Source organism: Vanellus vanellus (genome assembly GCF_965231255.1).
Source record: "Vanellus vanellus genome assembly, chromosome: 3".
NCBI lineage: Eukaryota > Metazoa > Chordata > Aves > Charadriiformes > Charadriidae > Vanellus > Vanellus vanellus.
The window spans coordinates 126,593,892-126,613,125 of record NC_138907.1 but is presented as its reverse complement, the minus strand read 5'-3'; the positions used below and the strand labels follow the sequence as shown (position 1 = coordinate 126,613,125).

At 44.3% G+C, this 19,234-nt stretch overlaps 1 protein-coding gene across 1 annotated transcript in view; it reads right to left on the bottom strand.

Annotated features, from left to right (window-relative positions):
• The window catches only part of PINX1 (PIN2 (TERF1) interacting telomerase inhibitor 1), a 71,088-nt gene extending 52,192 nt beyond the window's left edge, over window positions 1-18,896 (bottom strand). Inside the window, exons 1-5 of the mRNA XM_082480804.1 lie at window positions 18,880-18,896; window positions 10,160-10,269; window positions 7,510-7,602; window positions 6,705-6,783; window positions 2,979-3,071 (exon numbers count right to left, since the gene is read on the bottom strand). Of these exons, the coding sequence (XP_082336930.1) occupies window positions 2,979-3,071; window positions 6,705-6,783; window positions 7,510-7,602; window positions 10,160-10,269; window positions 18,880-18,892 (388 nt within the window). The 5' untranslated portion in view covers window positions 18,893-18,896. The remainder of the gene's footprint in view (window positions 1-2,978; window positions 3,072-6,704; window positions 6,784-7,509; window positions 7,603-10,159; window positions 10,270-18,879) is intronic.
• Between the last annotated feature and the right edge of the window lie 338 nt (window positions 18,897-19,234).

The following is a 19,234-nucleotide window of genomic DNA, read 5'->3' as shown; positions in this document are numbered from 1 at the left end:
TGGTGAGGAGACAACCACAGCCCCCTGGTGGATGCCCCCAGGGAAATCTATAATAACAGCTTGTTTTCCCCCACCCGCTGCTGCAATTGTCATAGCAAGATGAGGGAAGCAGCCTCTACTATGCTAAAGGGAAAGAAGAGTTGTAACCTCCTACACACAAGAAAAGTTCAAGGAGAAGCTGCACATCTTGGGATTCTCACGAGAATTTCCCATCTCTGACAGACTTCGGGAGTTATAGCTCTTCCAAACAGTGAAATAAAAAATAAAGACTCATCTTTACTCAGTGGGGACTTTGCTTTAATTCATTAAATTGCTTCTGAAAAGCAAAACCTCCATCTCTACAACACACTGGGTTATTCCACCTTAAAACAATTTCAAGGGTGAAGCAAAGATTTCGCCGAATTCCAGTAGGACCATCACTCCCCTCTGACTGTCGTGCGGCCACGCGAATATCAGACATGGAGCAGGGAGGGGGAAAGCAAAAGGGTGTGATGTGATATTCTGACACGCTGGCAGAAGTTTAGCCAATTCCACAGCACAGAAGCCTTTATATTGAGCTGTCCACAACTTGTCTCAGAAAATTCTTTAAAAAAAAAAAAAAAAAAAATCAGCAAAAGTTAAAGAAACAAAATTAGCCCAGATAGGCCAACTTATTAGGTGTCTGGTGGGGTCCTACTCCACTCGATTTTCTCATTCCAAAATCACTGACCTCAAAATGAATCTAAGCATTTTTCATGAACAACAACAACAAAAAAATCTGACTATTCCACCTGTTTTTTTCTTCTCAGGATCCTTAACAGCCCACAAAAGGTAAGGAGACACACCAAGCTAGCGGAGAAAGGGTTACCCAACCTCCTGGGGTCTCACTGGGCAGCCTCTAGATGTCCTTACCCAAGTGGATGAGACTGGTGGCTGTTTTCAGCTTTATCTTGGCCAAGGCTTGGGACACGACACTGACAATCCTTCTGTTCCTCCTCTCGCCCTACGCTTTCTTGCCAGGACTTCTCTCCCCCTGTATCCCTCCTCTTTTTGCATTCTCTAAGAGAAAACCAACTTTGTTGACGGGCCAAATCTTTTTTTTGAGGAACGACTGAGGGATCTGGGGTTGTTTAGCCTGGAGAAGAGGAGGCTGAGGGGAGACCTTATCACCCTCTACAACTACCTGAAAGGAGGTTTTAGAGAGATGGGAGCTGACCTCTTCTCCCTGGCGACAAGTGATAGGACAAGAGGAAACGGGTTCAAGTTATGTCAGGGCAGGTTTAGATTGGATATTAGGAAGCATTTTTTCACTGAAAGGGTTATTAAACATTGGAATAAGCTGCCCAGAGAGGTGGTGGATTCACCATCCCTGGAGGTGTTTAAGAAAAGGGTAGATGAGGTGCTTAGGGACATGGTTTAGGAGTGGTGGTGTTTTTACCAGGGTAGGTTAACGGTTGGACTTGATGATCTTAAACGTCCCTTCCAACCTCACTAATTCTATGATTCTATGATTCTTTTGCAGCATCCCAGCAGAACAGCTACTAGAAAAGCAATTGAAATCGCTGTCTTCATCTCATATTGATGCGTATTTCCCAGCTTCAAGCGTGGCTGCTAAGGGTATGTCTGGTGCCGATGTACCTCCAGCAGCGAGGCTACAAAACGGCACCAGAAACGGAAACTGCATTTTCTGTCGTTGCTGCTCCCTTCTCCCGCTTTTGTGTGAGCTCGTCTTGTTTAGTCTAAAAGGAAGCAGGATCGGACTTGAACAACAAGAGCCACAACAATATTAGCCTCTCTCAGATAACTTTTCCTCTTTCCCTGAAAAAGGACAATTTCCCCGTTTTAGACCACAGAGGGTACAATCAAAGAGGCACCTACTTTATAGAAACGCTGCAGCCAAACAACAAAGGGATATTGTTAATATGAAAGCTTTGCTTCATATTTTACATGCTCAAAAGACACTTCTTTTTTCACTATACTTAGTAAAAGGTTAAATCCGAATCAAAATAAATCCTCTTTGCTACTACCTCAAACAGGCCACGGCCTCTGTACTTGCAAGCCCTGAACCAATTTAATTGTTTAATGTCGTAAAGTGGCAGAGTCATGTTAACATGTTCGACTTCTAGGCTGAATTATTTAATCAAAAAACACGAACCCCAATATAAGAATTTGGCCTCTATTCAGATAACAAATGCCTCTGCTAAAACAGAAGTAATTGACATCAGAAAATACTACACAGATCTTTAAGTACAATAAATTAGCCACTCCTGGAAACCGCTCCTATCCGTACACTGGAATACATATATAGACACACCACGTGCACGTGGGTGTGTGAAAGGGGAACGCAACCAGCAGAGAAATAAATAGAGCAAGGGATCGAACGAACAATGGTCAAGAGCCAAAACAAGGGACAGCTGAAATAAAGTCATCACTCTAAGAAAGAAAGAAATTACTAAACTCCATGAGTTCTTGATGCAGTTTTTGTGGCCACCAACCGCTGTCCTGATTTATCCAATAATGCATCTGATAGATGTAAGAGGGCTTTCCTCTTCCTGCATTCAGGTTTAATCTGATCACTGATCTTATCCACATGATCTCTTATTGGGTGTTACTGGAGATTGCAGAGGATAGTGCAGTGCAGATCCCCGAGTAACGATGTTATCACCTTCGCCTCCTCCTCCCCCTCCCATCCCCTGCCCACGCACAGAGCACTCAGAATATTCACTGTTCCTTTACTCAGCTGATGGTTCCTTCAGATAGAAATTGTTGTATTCAACAATATCAGCCTACAGCCATCCAAAATTGTCCCATATGAAGAAGCGCAGCATATTATAGCTTTAAGTAAGTTGCTGCCGGGGATAGTTCTAAACCAAGATTTTACTTGCCAAATTTAGACCCCAGAGGGCAACAGATCACCTTGACACGTTTGTGGGTTTTGTTGTTTTTTTTTTTTTCCCTAATCTTGGCTAGAGCTTATGAAACAACAAAACTCCTCTTACCTTTTGCAAACTTCATATAATGGACACGTTTCTTGGAAGATTTGGATTTTTCTTCGAGGCTGAATGTCTTCTTCTGATTATTCACTGAGGACTCTAAAACAAAAAACAAAACAAAAGAAACTGGTTCCAACCCCATTAGAGGCACTAACCACCAAATTCAAACACCAGTGTATCTAACTTTCTCTCTCTAAACCAAGTCTCAACAACATATCACAATATATTACTGAAGGAAGCACGGTAAGTTTTGTCCGAGACATGTTACTGCTTGATTTTTTTTGCCTTCCCTACCTATTTCCAATCTAATGCAATTTGAAAAGGCAAATACAGGTACTCCAAGTCAAAGACAAAGTCTAATTTAACACCATTTCTACAGTAAGAAAAGAAAAGTCAGGGTTCATTGTGCTGTTTGTTACAAAATATCTCCAGTGCCAGAGTCTGAGAAAGACATAAGAAATAGTACAAAAAATACCAAACCAAAATACCAGAGAAAAAGGGGGAAAAAAAATTTGAAAAATCACACGGACAGGCTTTCCACGTCTAACACGACATGAAGTGCCTCTAACTGGACATAGTCATATACATCTATGTAAGGAAATTAAATGGTGGCAGAGCTTTTCTATCCCTGAGGCCAGTTAGAACAAATCGCCACGTCCATATTATTTAATTTTCCTAGCTTGCAGAAGAGGGGCTGCGTGTAAACTGTGCACTGGGAATGGTCCCTGGGGTTGGCTAAGTCCCACATTCAATCAGGAGTTGTTCGGGAGAATGTTAGCTTGTGCAGGTCAACACCACGTGAAGGATTAGTCTAACTATTTAGCAGTAGAGATATCAAGTTCCTGTGCTGTGGGAGGTTATCTTACTGGTAAAGACGTACTCTTTGCATCCACAGAGCCTGTTAATTTACAAGAAATTCTCAGAAGGAGGTAACCTGCTCTCCGGTTGATAACTCCTTTATTAGTCCTGTCCTAAAAAGAAATAGACACCACAGGATTCTCTGCTCTGTAACTCTAGAAAAGGCTACTCTGGTGAGATGGTTTTTTTGTTCCTCCCAGTGGCAACTGGGATGGGTAGGGAAATCAACCCATACCCAGAGGGCCAAGTTGAGTCACCTTTTTCGTATCCTCCCACCCCTGAAAGCTCTGCAGATCAAGCTTTTCTGACACTGGAATCGCAGCATGTCACTGTTTGATAGGTAGTGACACCTGATGACAGTCATTGACCTTAAAAATGAAACCCACAGCCTGCAGTGGGAGAGCTGACTATCAGAAAGCAGCCTGAGATCTACTCTTCCATTTACAAATTAAGCTCTAATGAGAAGAGGAAGGACAAGGAAACCCGGTTTGAGACAGAGTTTGCAGTCAACTTGAAAATCCTCAATAAAAAAGCTGTATGGGGAAAATCAGCAGCACAACCGAAATCTCCTGACCAGGGACGAGGCACTCGATTCTGCTCTCCGGTATTTTACACAGCAAAGGAATTCCACAGGGCTTCCTCCTCCACTTTATTCTGACAGCGAAAGGGGCAGCAGCACCGCCTTGTGCCTTCAAGGAGGAATTTCACTACCGAACTGTGCTGGCACTTGCGATGGACGGGCAGGTACATCCCTGCGGCTTGCAGTGATGCTAAATCCTCGGACAGACTGAGCGAGTACCACAGAAATATTAACGTGTTTTTTAAAGAAATTTAGTCGTAGCTATAAAGCCACATGTCATTTCTACTGCAAATCTGCATCAGATTTGCACGTTACAGACACGGGCAGCACATTGTTGCCCCATTTTATGAACGGCAAAGGGACAGTCATCATCACTTATTATCCAAGGAAAAGAGCCAGGAATTAAAACTCCTCACTAGGTGCTCAGCTAGAAAAAAAAGAAAAGAAAGCTAAAACGGTGTACATCAAGGATATTTGAATGTTGGCATACTAACCACCATGGGGCCCTTCCTTCCCGATCTCTAATTGCAATCCAACTCTGGCAACTACACCAGTTATTTAAGAACAATGAAGTTTTTCAGCTGACTTTTAATGCAATTTGAAACTGGATGATGGCCAATAATGTAACATTTGATCCTGTAGCACAGCTGCAGGCAGAGTTATACGGATGAGTTTTGCCAGCTTAAACAATTGCCAAAAAAACAAGTTTCAGAGCAATGCTTGCAGTCTGCAAACCACCAAACACGATTCTGACCAGGAATTTTCAACGTGCACCCAAATTTGTCCTCAGTAATTGAAAACTCTTGTCCCAGCTCCTAAAAAGATCAAGGGAAAATAACGGAGTAAAACAGGGAAAAATACAGTTTTCAGGGGTCACTTTGCATAAGCACAGATGACCCAGGGAATGCTGCGCAGATTTAGGAGCAAGACAGCCTTGCTCAACGAACCTGCCTCCGTGCTGACTCACTGTGTCCTTGGGCAAGTCATTTCAGCTCTCTGCTCACCAGCTTGAAGGTTTCCCACCAGTTACACCTAACTGATCTTCCCATGGCTCATGTTGGAACTTGGGCAGGATTTAGTTATAAAGGTAGAAAGGAACTTCTGGAATTTCCCTACGACATGCTTTTCTGCTTCTTGAGGACTTTAGCCACAGCACCTAGCACCGTGTGGCCTCAAACCACGATTAGGGCTCCAATGCACAAGGATAACTTACACAGGAATTAAAAGAAAAACCGCATCAGGTTCAGAATTTTAATCCTAGTTCTCAAGGTTTAGAAAGCAAGTTTGATCCTTCTCTTGAAATGATTTTCCTGCTCTTTCTGCCTTTCCTCTTCCAGAAAACCTTCTGTGCTCAAACATTAAGAATGAATGAGTGAACGAATGAATGAGCAGTTGCTAAATTCAGTAAGATGGCAATTCTGCCACCAGCAGCACGTGGACGGGCTGCTGTCCCCAAAGAGAAGCCCTTGGTTTAACAACACTCCACAAAGCATTACTTAGATATATGATCAGAGTTTAAACTTGAGTCTAATTAAAGAAGAGATGATAAACCAATTGATGTGTACAATTCTTTCCGTAAGCTCACACAGACGCTTTTGCATAACTTCATTTTTACAAAACAAGGTCAAACTGTACAAAGCTTTTCAAAATTAAAAGACTATAAATAGCCCTTTCAGGAAAGTTGTGCAGTTTCCCCACTTGTGTGCTCTACATCAGGGCTACAAAAATCACATTATACCACACTCAAAACAGAGATGCATAACTCTGAGTCAAAAGCTAAGAAACAGCTCTCTAAGGACAGGAAAAGTAGGTATTTAAGAAGCCACCAGAGCATGGAAGCCAGGTGTGACAGTTCATTAGTAAAAGGAAGGCAAACGCATTGCAACGGCGAGTGATCGCGCTGTGAGCCTTCATACTGGCTGTGGTTGCTTTATAAAGAAACAAGCGCTGCTGTAGTACATCCCAGCAAAAGGTCCTCCATGTCATGGTCCTGGACAAAACAAACAAGTTCAAAATTTTATGTTTGTCTTCCCCAACAAAAAGCCTGACTGAGAGCAAAACCAACCGACCAAGATCTACACATCCAAGGAAATGAACTTGAGCATGGTCATGGATGGCAACACGTCCTTCGGCTCCCACTGATTTTGGGGGAGAAGGGAAAGAAGGGAGAGTTGTCAACCTCAGCAAGGAGACTATTAGCAGCCGAAAGGATTGGGCCTCAGCTAGCCTTCAAAGACAAAGAATGGAAACTCTGCTAAGCTTCCAGCATCTGATTGAGTAAAGCATGAACCTACCTGTTTCACCCTGTCCATGGCAATCATTCAGTTCAGCCAGAAGCTGGTTGAAGTCATCCTGATGAGCAATCCAGTTGTCCTGTAAATATCACCCACATGAATACAAGGCAAAAGTCTTCAGAAGTAACAGAAGTTTTGCTAAAACAGATTTTAAGACTGCGCTCTAAGAAGTAACTTAATTGCATATACTCAATCCCTGTTGGAAGGAGGGACCCTCAGAAGCTCCACAGGTGGCAACGCTAACAGCTTGCTACAGTCACTCCAAAGTACAGGAATGATAAGGGTTGTGTTTGTAAGTCCCTAAACAATACCGAGTTGCTGTTGGCTGTGCGCGTCCCCTGTCTGTGCAAGATGTTTTCAAAAGTAGGCAGGAAATACTAGTGTGATTTTTTCCAGCACCAAAATTACTTAACATGTTCTATATGACACAAGCACCTTTAGGACCATGTTCTGCTCTGCCTATGCAGCTGAACGCCAGTCAGAAAGGTGACTGTATCAGGAAGAGGGACAGAAGGCACAGGGAGAAAGCAAGTATTTCAGTGATTTGCTTGGAAGCAAAAAAAAAAATAAAAAAAATCATTGAACAGCCTGCTCCCAGAATTCACTGTAACCTTTCCAAGCAGGTACTTAGTCCTAAAACACCCAACAAAGCAGAACCAAACTCCAGGTCAAGATTATCTGCAGAGAGATTCGCGTAGGTACGTGCTACCACCAGATGTGACAACAGATTTCACTAACGTCCCATTACAAAGACTGTGCTTCAGCTGAAATGGGAGCCATTTCCTTACCTGGGTCTAGTGCTCACCTCATAATTGACGGTTGCTCCTAATCCCAGCGTGTTGTTTTTCACCTGAACCTTGATATGTTCTGTATTTCCTTGTTCCTGAGCCCCAAGACCCTAAGGAGAATTTAAGGGTAAAAATGTAATTGACTTTACAGCAGTGACTAAGCAACTCGAGATTTTGCACTGTAAGACAGTTTGTAATGAAATATAGCAAGAAACCACAACTACTATTAATTTGCTTCCCTGTAACTGAATTCATTCGCAGGCATTAGCACACATGAGATATTACGTTTTTTTAATTCACTACTTAAGCCTCCAGCAAAGTATTATGAACACTAAAATAGCAACACCATTAAGTAGTTGGGTGATTAATCGGGAAGCCACCTGACATTCCTAGGCAAGTCCAAAGTGTTTACAATTTTAAAACAAGACACTACATAAAAAGAACGTGCCTCTCGCCACAAATACCTCCGTCATTGGGAAGGCAGCTGCGTGACGGCTGTAAGAGAGATGCCACATAGAACGTAGATAGGACAAGGGGTAATGGATTCAAGCTGGAACACAAGAGGTTCCACTTAAATTTGAGAAGAAACTTCTTCTCAGTGAGGGTGACAGAGCACTGGAACAGGCTGCCCAGGGAGGTTGTGGAGTCTCCTTCTCTGGAGACATTCAAAACTCGCCTGGACGCCTTCCTGTGCAACCTCATCTAGGTGTTCCTGCTCCGACAGGGGGATTGGACTAGATGATCTTTGGAGGTCCCTTCCAATCCCTAGCATACTGTGATACTGTGATACACCGCAGAATGAAGTTATATGGCGTGGAATAGGGAGGGAAAGGGTCAGACTGGAGGTAGAACGACATTAAGAACTTCTTCCACCTTGTTCACTCTAAGAAGCTGATGAAGATACTGGAGCAAACAAATGGCAGGTTTGTCTGTCCTAAAAAACATAATCATTCAACTCTGGGAAGCAATCTTTAGGCCTGCTATTATCTTTCTTAATTGTAGAATCAGGGGAAAAAGAAAAAAAAGACAAAGCATTTGGTTTAAAACTTCATTCCTGGTAACTACCCGCTTTTTCCCTCCTCGGTCACCAGTAACAAATCATCAGCCAGGTGTATGGCTACAGTAAACATGTATGTGGTGGAGTAGCGGAGAGAAGCCCTGTAGACAGATCCCGGGCATATCATATTTGAAAAAGGCTGTTGCTATTACGAATCCAGTAGAGTTTATTTGGTCACTGGGGTGGAAAATTTACCTTGAAATTTCTGCTAACCAAAAATTATGGAAGCAAGAAGGACACTTGGCTACACATCCTGCCATGACCCAATTCCAATACAACTAATAACAAGACTAGCGTAAGCAGCTTAATTTCACTGCACAGATGGGCTTTTGCCCATTAATTTGATCAAGTTAAGGTTCCATTTGTCTGAGTTTGTAGTGGAATGGAGAGATAAATCCTTCTCGTACACCGATAACTGTTGTAAAGGAAGATCCGGTAGCTCAAGTAGGAAACTTGTGAAGAAGATTGGGGGGGAGGGGGTGACAGAAAACAACATGAGGCCTTCTTTTCACACCCTGACACAAGCAGTGGTCATAATGGCAAAGGTGTTACCTACAGTCAGAGGAGCTGGCTGCCTGAAACACAATCAGAACATTTAACAGCATTTTTTCTACTCTGGTTTAGATATCTATTTTAATCTTACATGCATAAACCACCTATGCATACAATTTACATAAGAAGGCAGTGCTCAAGCGCTCATACTTTTAAGTCTGGTCTAAAGCCTAGTGAAACCAATGCCAGTTCCTTGATTTCGTCACCCTTTGAATCAGGTACCACTGCTTGTTCATGAAATTAGAGGCAGTTAGAAGCCAGATACATACGTGCAAACCGTAAGCCAACTGAGCTATACTGAGAAATCCAAGAGCAGGCTGATTTTTCTAAGTTTTAATGTATTCACAGAATTGACAATGGTCCTAATTTTATTCCTCTCTAAAAAAAGGCTGGGACAGGAAATCTAAGAGAAGAATTAAATAAATATTGCAGGGGGGTTGCGGGCATTCATTTCATTAAACACGCTGACACGCAGGCCCAAATCTCAGCTTTGCTGAGGCACCTTTGTGGAAGTTAAACTGCTTTTAAGGGGCAGCTGAGAAGTCTGCAGCTGCCTGCACTGCCCTAGAGATTATTCTTAGCGCCAGAAACCTGCCAGCTCACCCCACAGGTACAGGCTGGAGCTGGGAAGAAGCACAGCTCACATAGTGCTGCATTTTGGCTGTTCAAGGAACATATCAGAAGTAACCTTCAAAAACAGGTAAAAGACTAAAGCAGGTCCTGAAGTTGCTTTAAACATTACCAAAAGCCAGGGAGAGAACTGAGGGTGTAAAGGCAACTCAAAGTCTTTAACCATCACCTGATTTAATGAGCCAACTCCTTCTCTTACTTGGAGACATTACCTTGTCAAAGAGAGGGAAGAAAAACTGAAAAGCAGGACAGGCACAAGCAAGTGAGTACCTTTGTAACGAACGGTAAAAATCTAACATTGGTCAAATTCACCGCGCGCTTAAGAGAATAAATCAAACAGAATGAACATGACTCTCTTAAACACTGAGATCAAGAGTCCCCCAGCAGTCTTCCACCCTTCAGCTAGACAACTCTCCTTTAGATCATACCTTTCCTTTGGACCAGCCCATCTTTTCCAGCATCTTCTGGCCAAATTTAGATTCATCTTTACTCCAAGCGCTATTTCGTGGATCCACAGACCACTTCTGCCTTCTCCGGGCTAGAGCAGGAAGGAAAAATTCAAACAACCGCTATTTACATTTCCACAGTTTTCTTAGTATTTCATCAATTCAAGAAAAGCTCTTCATTGAAAAAAAACCTGCAGAACTTATGCCAGACTAAACATGTTTTAGGGGGTTAATTTACAAAACCTTATATTGCAAAAAAAGGCCAGTGAAAATGTTAATTATTAGTGTGAAGAATGCCAAAGTAAAATTGCAATAGAAGCTGTCATCCCTAAGGATGGGCTGCAATCCAGGGAAGGCTTTAAGGATTACCATGTAGGTGTACAGGCCTAAATTCCATATTTATTCCAACTTTGGTTTGCATCTGGCTTCCTCATGAAATCTATAGGGGATGAGACTTCAGTGCTGGCTTTCCCAGTTCTGGACAATACCTCCTGGCCAGTCTCCCTTTTAACCAGATGATAGAATTTTTAATATTTGCCTTCATAACAAAAGCCAAATCAAAAATCAGACATAAGTGACCGGAGAAACTGAATTACACAATACAAACCAGTGGGATTTCAGTTTTTTGATTTGCCACAAAATGGTTTATTCAGAAACTGAAAAGTCACCGGAAATTATTGCAGGTGTGAAGAGATCCAAACAAGAATCAAGGTTCCTTTGTCCTATGCAAACTGTTAAAGAAACTACAGTCCCCCAGGCCCACATGCGTGCGTTCACCTCTACCATCAGGAATAGCTTCATTGAAATCAAAGAAGAAAAGCTACCACAGTTAACCAGTCACTTTAAGTGTGCACCTAAACATACGCAGGAAGACAACCTAAATAAACAAGACAAACAAAGAATGGGAGACAGGAAGATTACAAACTTCATTAAACACGATGGGAAACGGAGGATCAAAAATGACCGATTAACCCAAGGCCATACAAAGTCAGTCAGAAGCCAAGTCCACTGAGGCGCTTTCAACATAATCAGGAAGTCATCTTTCCCTAAAATGCAACACTTAGGATCTGGGCCAGAGGGACAGAATATTACAGGAACGTTTGATTCATTTTTTGCCCAGTTTTGTTTCATTCTTAAAGAAGAACTAATACTGTCAGAATGCACGATGGTGGCTTTTTTTAACACACTTCCTAAGCTTTGAAGCTCAAAATAGGTGCTGCATGGCAGCTCCGTAAAAAGTAAGAGGGTGAAAAAGTTTTGTAAAATCCCAAACAGTCCATAAAAAAAAATTTACAATAGGTTAACTGACTGAGAGGAATCCACACAGCACTCGCTTGGTTCACTTTTCTACGGGAAAACAGCTTATTTCCAACAGGTAGTCTTCAGAGAAGCATCTACTACAAGCCCCGCCTGTGTTGGTAACACGAGGTGATAAAGTCACAGTGGACTTTTTCCACAGCATTCTCCTGGAGAAACTGGCTGCTCATCACCTGGACAGGTGTACCCTTCGCTGGGTAAAAAACTGGCTGGATGGCCGTGCCCAGAGAGTGGTGGTGAACGGAGTTAAATCCAGTTGGTGTCCGGTCACAAGTGGTGTCCCCCAGGGATCGGTGCTGGGGCCCGTTCTCTTTAATATCTTTATCAATGACCTGGATGAGGGGAACTTACCCGCAGTAAGTTCATGGATGACACTAAACTAGGCGGGCGTGTTGATCTGCTGGAGGGTAGGATGGCTCTGCAGAGGGATCTAAACAGGTTGGACCGATGGGCCGAGGCCAATGGTGTGAGGTTCAACAAGGCCAAGTGCCGGGTCCTGCACTTGGGTCACACCAACCCCATGGGCGCTACAGGATTGGGGCGGAGTGGCTGGAAAGCTGCCCGGCGGAGAAGGACCTGGGGGTGTTGGTGGACAGCCGGCTGAGTATGAGCCAGCAGTGTGCCCAGGTGGCCAAGAAGGCCAACAGCATCCTGGCCCGTATCAGGAATGGTGTGGCCAGCAGGACTGGGGCAGTGATCATCCCCCTGTACTCGGCACTGGTGAGGCCCCACCTTGAGTACTGTGTTCAGTTTTGGGCCCCTCACTACAAGAAGGACATTGAGGTGTTGGAGCATGTCCAGAGAAGGGCTACAAAGCTGGTGAGGGGTCTGGAGGACAACTCTTATGAGGAACGACTGAGGGAACTGGCGGTGTTCAGCCTGGAGAAGAGGAGGCTGACCTTATCACCCTCTACAAGTACCTGAAAGGAGGTTGTAGGGAGGTGGGGGCTGACCTCTTCTCCCTGGTGACAAGTGATAGGACGAGAGGAAATGGGTTTAAGTTATGCCAGGGGAGGTTTAGATTGGATATTAGGAAACATTTTTTCACTGAAAGGGTTATCAAACATTGGAACAGGCTGCCCAGGGAGGGGGTGGACTCCCCATCCCTGGAGGTGTTTGAAAAAAAGGGTAGATGTGGTACTTGGGGACATGGTTTAGAAGTGGTTTTTGTCAGGGCAGGGTAATGGTTGGACTTGATGATCTTAAAGGCCCCTTCCAACCTCAGCAATTCTATGATTCTATGACTGTGATTTTAAATGCCCAAGCAAATCAGGGTTCCCTGCTGCCCCACTGAGAAAAAAAACTCTGTCTCCCTCCGCGAAGTGGCTCACAAAATCTGGGACAATTCATGTGCTTTGTTATCTTCCCTCACCCAAGATGCAAATGATCTCTAAGGACCCAGGTTTCCAGTGGTTTGTGGAGGGAATGAACTAAAAAGCTATCAAGCTGGCAGCAAAAGCTAAGTCCAATGAAAACAGGGAACACCTTGGCTGTTGCTCTCGGCCTTAGCTGACAGTGAAACAGACAACATAAAGGACAATAAAAAGCAGCAATTCCATAGAGGTTACGCTGCCCAGCTGAGCAGCAGCCCTCCTTTTCAATCATATTTCTTAATTTGTCCCTTTGTTTAAAAATCTCTCAATTAAGATCAACTTCCCCTCACTCAGTCCCCCAAAACTACCTGTTCAATGCCTTTTTTTAAATCTAACTATAACAACATTTTAAGTATGTCCATATTCTGTTATGCTTCCCATAACTAGCTCCCCGGGTGGTGACTTTGCAAATCCCAAGAAATTAAATTCGATGCAACCCTTACAGTTGTAAACCCACCATATGTATCTAAGGATTTGTGTACACAGTAGAGGTAATACGTGTCAACTGAACGTGCGAATTTAAATTAACTTCCAAATTGAGTTGTTTGATGTAGTTCAACTAATCCACTTTAAAAGTTTCTATTAATTTTCCTGAATATCTCTCTGCAGGGAAGCCCAAAGATGTTTTACTCCCAGGAGGACCCTGGTAACAAAACACCAAAGCACCTAATACAGAGATTTCTCAAGCTTGAAATTTTAAGACACCTTCCCTTTCCTAGCACTTTTAATCCAAGTATTTCAAACCTTTTAACTACCGTCATGGGATTAACCCCCAATGTCTGCCAAGTTAACACACTGTTATTTTCAAATATGGTAAGCTAGACACGAGAAAATAAACTTGCTTACACCTTTAGAGAAGTATTTAAGAAAGCCGCAAACAACTTCATCCTACATACAACCACCATAAAATCATCCCTCCTCTCCAAACAAACAACAACAAAAAGACTATTTAGTCAACAATTTATCAGAAATGTTTGTTCACTGATGTTTTAAGAGCAAGAAATGAAACAGTATACTACCCTCCAGCTAAAAAAATCAGCTTGGAAGTTAACACCAATCTTCTGGGCTGGTCATAAAATGATGCTAGAGATAGTAATGCAATTCTGGACAAGCAGCACCATCCAGTGGAGAAAAGCATCATTTCTTTTGACACTTCACTCGGATACCCAATGATTTGAAAAAGATCAATTACTAAACCCTTTTACCAAGACTAATTCTGTGTTTAACTATCATTTCTGGAAGTTCCTGTGGAATGAATACTAGAAATGATGAATAACAGAGCATTGGTCACACATTAAGGAAAGGTATAAAATCAAAAGGCTTCTAGGGTAAAATACAGCCACAGCTGGTACGTGAAGAACCCGCTACATCTGTGATTCCCTGTACAATATTGCTGACGTCATCTACTTGGATTTGTGCAAAGCATTTGACACTGTCCCTCACGATATCCTGGTCTCTAAATTGAAGAGACATGGATTCAACAAATGGACCACTCAGTGGATAAAGAACTGGCTGGACGGTCGCACTCAAAGACTTGCAGTCAAGGGCTCGATGTCCAAGTGGAGAGCAGTGACGAGTGGCATTCCTCAGGGGTCGGTACTGGGGCCTGTACTGTTCAACGTCTTTGTTGGCGACATGGGCAGTGGGGTCGAGTGCACCCTCAGCAAGTTTGCCGATGATACCAAGCTCTTTGATGAGGTAGAGACGCTGGAGGGGAGGGTTACCATCCAGAGGGACCTGGACAGGCTAGAGAGGTGGGCCCAAGCCAACCTCATGCAGTTCAACAAGGCCAAGTGCAGAGTCCTACATCTGGGTCAGGGCAATCCCAAGCACAACTCCAGGCTGGGCAGGGAATGGCTGGAGAGCAGCCCTGAGGAGAAGGCCCTGGGTGTGCTGATTGACGAGAAGCTCAACATGAGCCAGCAGTGTGCGATCGCAGCCCAGGCCAACCGTATCCTGGGCTGCATCAGAAGAAGTGTGGCCAGCAGGTCAAAGGAGGGGATTCTGCCCCTCGACTCCACTCTCGTGAGACCCCACCTGCAGTACTGCATCCAGCTCAGGAGTCCCCAACAGAAGAAGGACATGGACCTGCTGGAGCGTGTCCAGAGGAGGGCCATGAGGATGATCCGAGGGCTGGAGCACCTCTCCTATGAGGAGAGGCTGAAAGAGTTGGGGCTGTTCAGCCCTGAAGGAGCTGTGTTTAACTAACCCCCTCCCCTGAAGGCTCTGGGGAGACCTTATTGCGGCCTTCCAGTCCCTAAAGGAGGCCTACAGGAGAGCTGGGGAAGGACTTTTTACTGGGGCGTGTAGTGATAGGACGAGGGGGAATGGCTTTAAACTGGAAGAGGGCAGGTTCAGATTGAACATTAGGAAGAAGTTTTCCCTGTGAGGGTGGTGAGGCACTGGCACAGGTTGCCCAGAGAGGTTGTTGAGGCCCCATCCCTGGAGGTGTTCAAGGCCAGGCCGGAGGTGGCCTTGGGCAACCTGGGCCGGTGGGAGGTTTCCCTGCCTATGGCAGTGGGGTTGGAACTGGATGAATTTCAAGGTCCTTTCCAACCTAAACCATTCTATGAATATTCCCTGCAAAGCAACACAGGAAGTGGAGTGGGGTGGAGACTCCAAGGCCAAACCCTGTGATAATCCGGAAAACATGTGAACAAGAAGGCACCACAGAAGGAAAACAGTGCAAAGGATGGAGCAGAGTGGAGACACTGCAGCCCATACTCTGTGATAAACTGGGAACTTGGGGACAAAATGGAGACCTCGAAGGTCTTACAGAACTGATAAACTGCCCACTTGCTACCCTGAGCCAACAATCTGTCATGTTTTTGATGAAATGCTGTCCTTTAGTGAACTTTGCTTATTATGTCATTATAATACCAAAACACACCTCTATCCCAAAAGCTACCCGCCTCCAAGATGCGACCACTCCTCCTTGAGTCTGTGCCCTGAATTTTTCGTAAACTATACCTTTAAATGCAAGGCGAGAAAATTTTACACCAATCATAATGTAAGTATTTATGAGTAGAGTCATTCAAACTACAACTTGAAGATAAAAATATAGTATAAAAATAGCCCAAGAAAAGGGGGATGTGAGGGAAGATACCATCATGGACTTCTGGGACCAGTTGACGGGCAGAGCCTCCCTTCCCTCCCCCATAAGGACGCTTGTGGGTAAGATTCAAACACTTGGCTATACCCAGTGCTTCCCTGGGAAACTTAGAAATCTCTACATAGAGTGGTTTTATAACTTAGTGCTTTTGTAACCGAGTTATATTGCTCGCATCTTTAGTACTCGCACATGTTTTGCAGACAGTCACTACCACCGGCAATCCAAAAGAACTTGTGCATCTGTTGTTTGAATAAACTGCACTGTGTAGGCAGCTCGTCGTTTGGGTTTTCTCATTGAATGCGATCGAAGCGAGGCCGTGTTAGTTCATGAGCACGACTGGGCTGAAGTTGCAGTCCACTATTAGCGTATCCAGAACCGTAACAGTTTAATATATTAAACGCGCCTGGACTGACAGTGGTGAATTGGGCATCACTCAGAATTTAAACCTCGCCGCGCCTAGCCTCCCACCTCGGTGAGGAGTGTAAGAATGCAAGGGGATTTCTTTTCAGCCAAAACTACTTTGCCCCTTTAATCCAACAGTTCCTCATCAGTTCCCATCCAAACCCCTGCTGTGTGCCTATATATGGTGACATAATAATAAATAGGTATAATAATAAACAGGTTAAATTCCTCCAAAATACACTGCCCACAGAAAGGATTTTATTTTTAATCCAAGCTATAAAACCCATCATTAACATTTACTTTTTGTTTTGCTGATAAGCACGACTAAGATAAGATAGACAGTTAATCAAAGTTTATTAAAGGTTAAAAAGAGTAAAAACTGAAAAATAAAAGCTAACTCTTTGGTCATTTCTGCAATTGATACTTTTTTTTTTTTTAAATTCACACTACACAAGCACAGAATGATCGAGTTTATCCTTTCTCAGTTTAGTTCACAGCATCACAAAAGTTGGAAGGACCTCTTGAGGTCTTCAACCCACTTCTTAAGCAGGTTGTCCAGCACCATGTCCAGTCTGGTTCTGAATATCTCCACAGACTGATACTCCACAGCCCCACTGCGTAATTTGTTCCAGTGTTTGGCCACCCCCACAGTAAAAAAAAAAATATGAAATTTCTTGTATTTCAGTTTGCACTCACTGCTTCTTGTCCTGTCACTGGGTACCACTGAGAAGTTATGTTAAGTCTCTGAAATGCACGTGCTTTCACAGCTGTAGTAAAACCAAATGCCTCCCCCCCCTCTTTTTTAGGATGAATATTAATAAGAGCATCAGAACTTGATCCGGAACTGCAAACAAAAATGCAGGTGTGAAACATGGCTTCACAATCATAACTACAGCTGAAGGTGATGAACAAAGGCAAACAACTCCACAAAAGCGGCCCTCAGCAACTAGAATAGTGTTTTAAGGCACCTGATTTTAGAATTCGCTATATACAGAAGCTACATTAACATACCGGCCCAGGTTGCCCAGAGAGGTGGTAGATGTCCCAGCCATGGAAACATTCCAGGCCAGGTTGGATGGGGCTCTGGGCAACCTGATCTGATTGAACATGTCCCTCCTTGACGCAGGGGGCTGGACTAGATGGCCTTTAAAGCCCCCTTCCAGCCCAAAATATTCTATGATTATTGAAATGTACAATGTTCAATTAAAATTAATTAACAAATTCTATAAAAAGATACTAAATTTTATATTTAAAATAATTAGAAAATTACATATGCAAATGCAACTTTGTTTTCCTCAATTCATACCTGCATTTCCCACTGGAAACCATATATTCTAATTAGTCACTATACTCATGTCCACCTTTCCTACAGTCAAACAACCAAGTTCATTAGATCCTGACACCAGTAAGCTTACCAAAACCACCTAAGAACATTAATGATAATCAGACACAAGCATATTAGTCCCATTACATAGAAATTTACATGTTTAGTCTTTCTACTCATATACAGTTTTACATTTACTAGCAAAGGCCACTTTACAGAAATGCTCCTTTAACTTGGAAGAGAAAGCAGCACAAGTTTTTAGTTCCCACTTTGGCCAGCCCCTAGAGTTCCACTTCCTGAACTGAAGAGCTTTATACGTGAAGGAGTAACCACTCAGGATATTCATCCAATGTTTTTTAAGCACATCTTTTAGATAACGGGAGTCGAAGTTCTCAGTCACCTCAGAGGCAAGAGTGAAGCTCTGTTTGATTCCAATATCAGGAAAAAGTTAAAACAAAATTATTGGGCTGCATATAATAAAACCTGCAAAAGTGATTTGCTCAGCAATGCCCTTACACAAAAGGCATAAGACAACCACACGGCCTTACCCCGCGTTCTCCTGGCGAGATCAGTGGATTTACTGGCCTTTTCTGAAGCACCTGCCTAAAATCCCTTACACTGCACTCTTGCCTTTCCCAACCCAGACTTTAGCTGATCTCTGAAGTTCCCTGTACAGACAAGAGGGTGAGCTTAGCAGCTAACCCTGGGTGCGATCAAAAAGACCAAGGCCTGCATACCCACGGCTCCTCCGAGTCCTGACTGGCTGCCACACAGCAGCCGCCCCCCCAGCACAGCCCCAGCCCCAAGGCTTCAAGGTATCTGCCCTCTAACACACGCTGCAGACATGACACCGACGCGCTGAGAGCAAATGTCGCCCCTAACGACGTCTGCGAGACATCTCCGCCGATATTGTGCGCGTCTCGTCCGCCCCCCACCCCAGACCGGGAAGCGACAGAGCATCCCCAAACCACCACCCGGGGCCTGTGGGGACCCGCCAGCGTCCAGCGCACCACCCTCGTAAGGGACAGCGCGGCCCCAGCCCCACCAGCGAAGGCAACGGGGAGGGCCTGGAGCCGTCCTCCTAAGGATGACTTGCCTCCCCCCCACCCCCGCTCTCAGGGGATCGCCCCGAGTTCCGCCAGGGCCGTTCCTCCCCGCGTGAAATGGCACTCACGCTCCGCCAGCATCGCCATCTTGGGGGCCTACCTCCTTCCGCGGCGCGTGGCGAGGGAACGCCTCCGCGCCCCTATTCCTGGGGGGGGCTTTGTCATCTCGGGCGCAGAAAAAGGCAGCGAAAGAAGTGCCTGATGAAAAAGTCTAGAAGCAGGCGATCTCAGCGGCCACTCTAGTGGAAATAGAGGGTGTGAACCTGCTAAAATTCTACTAAAGGTCTCAAGAGACGTGTTGACTTCTACATGAGCTGTTTTCATGCGTTTCCCGGCGGATATATGACAGGCACTCCTGCGGGCACCCGAGGGGGCTGCAGCGGCTTCCGTCTCCTCAGAGAGCGCGGGCAGCTGCCGGGGGAG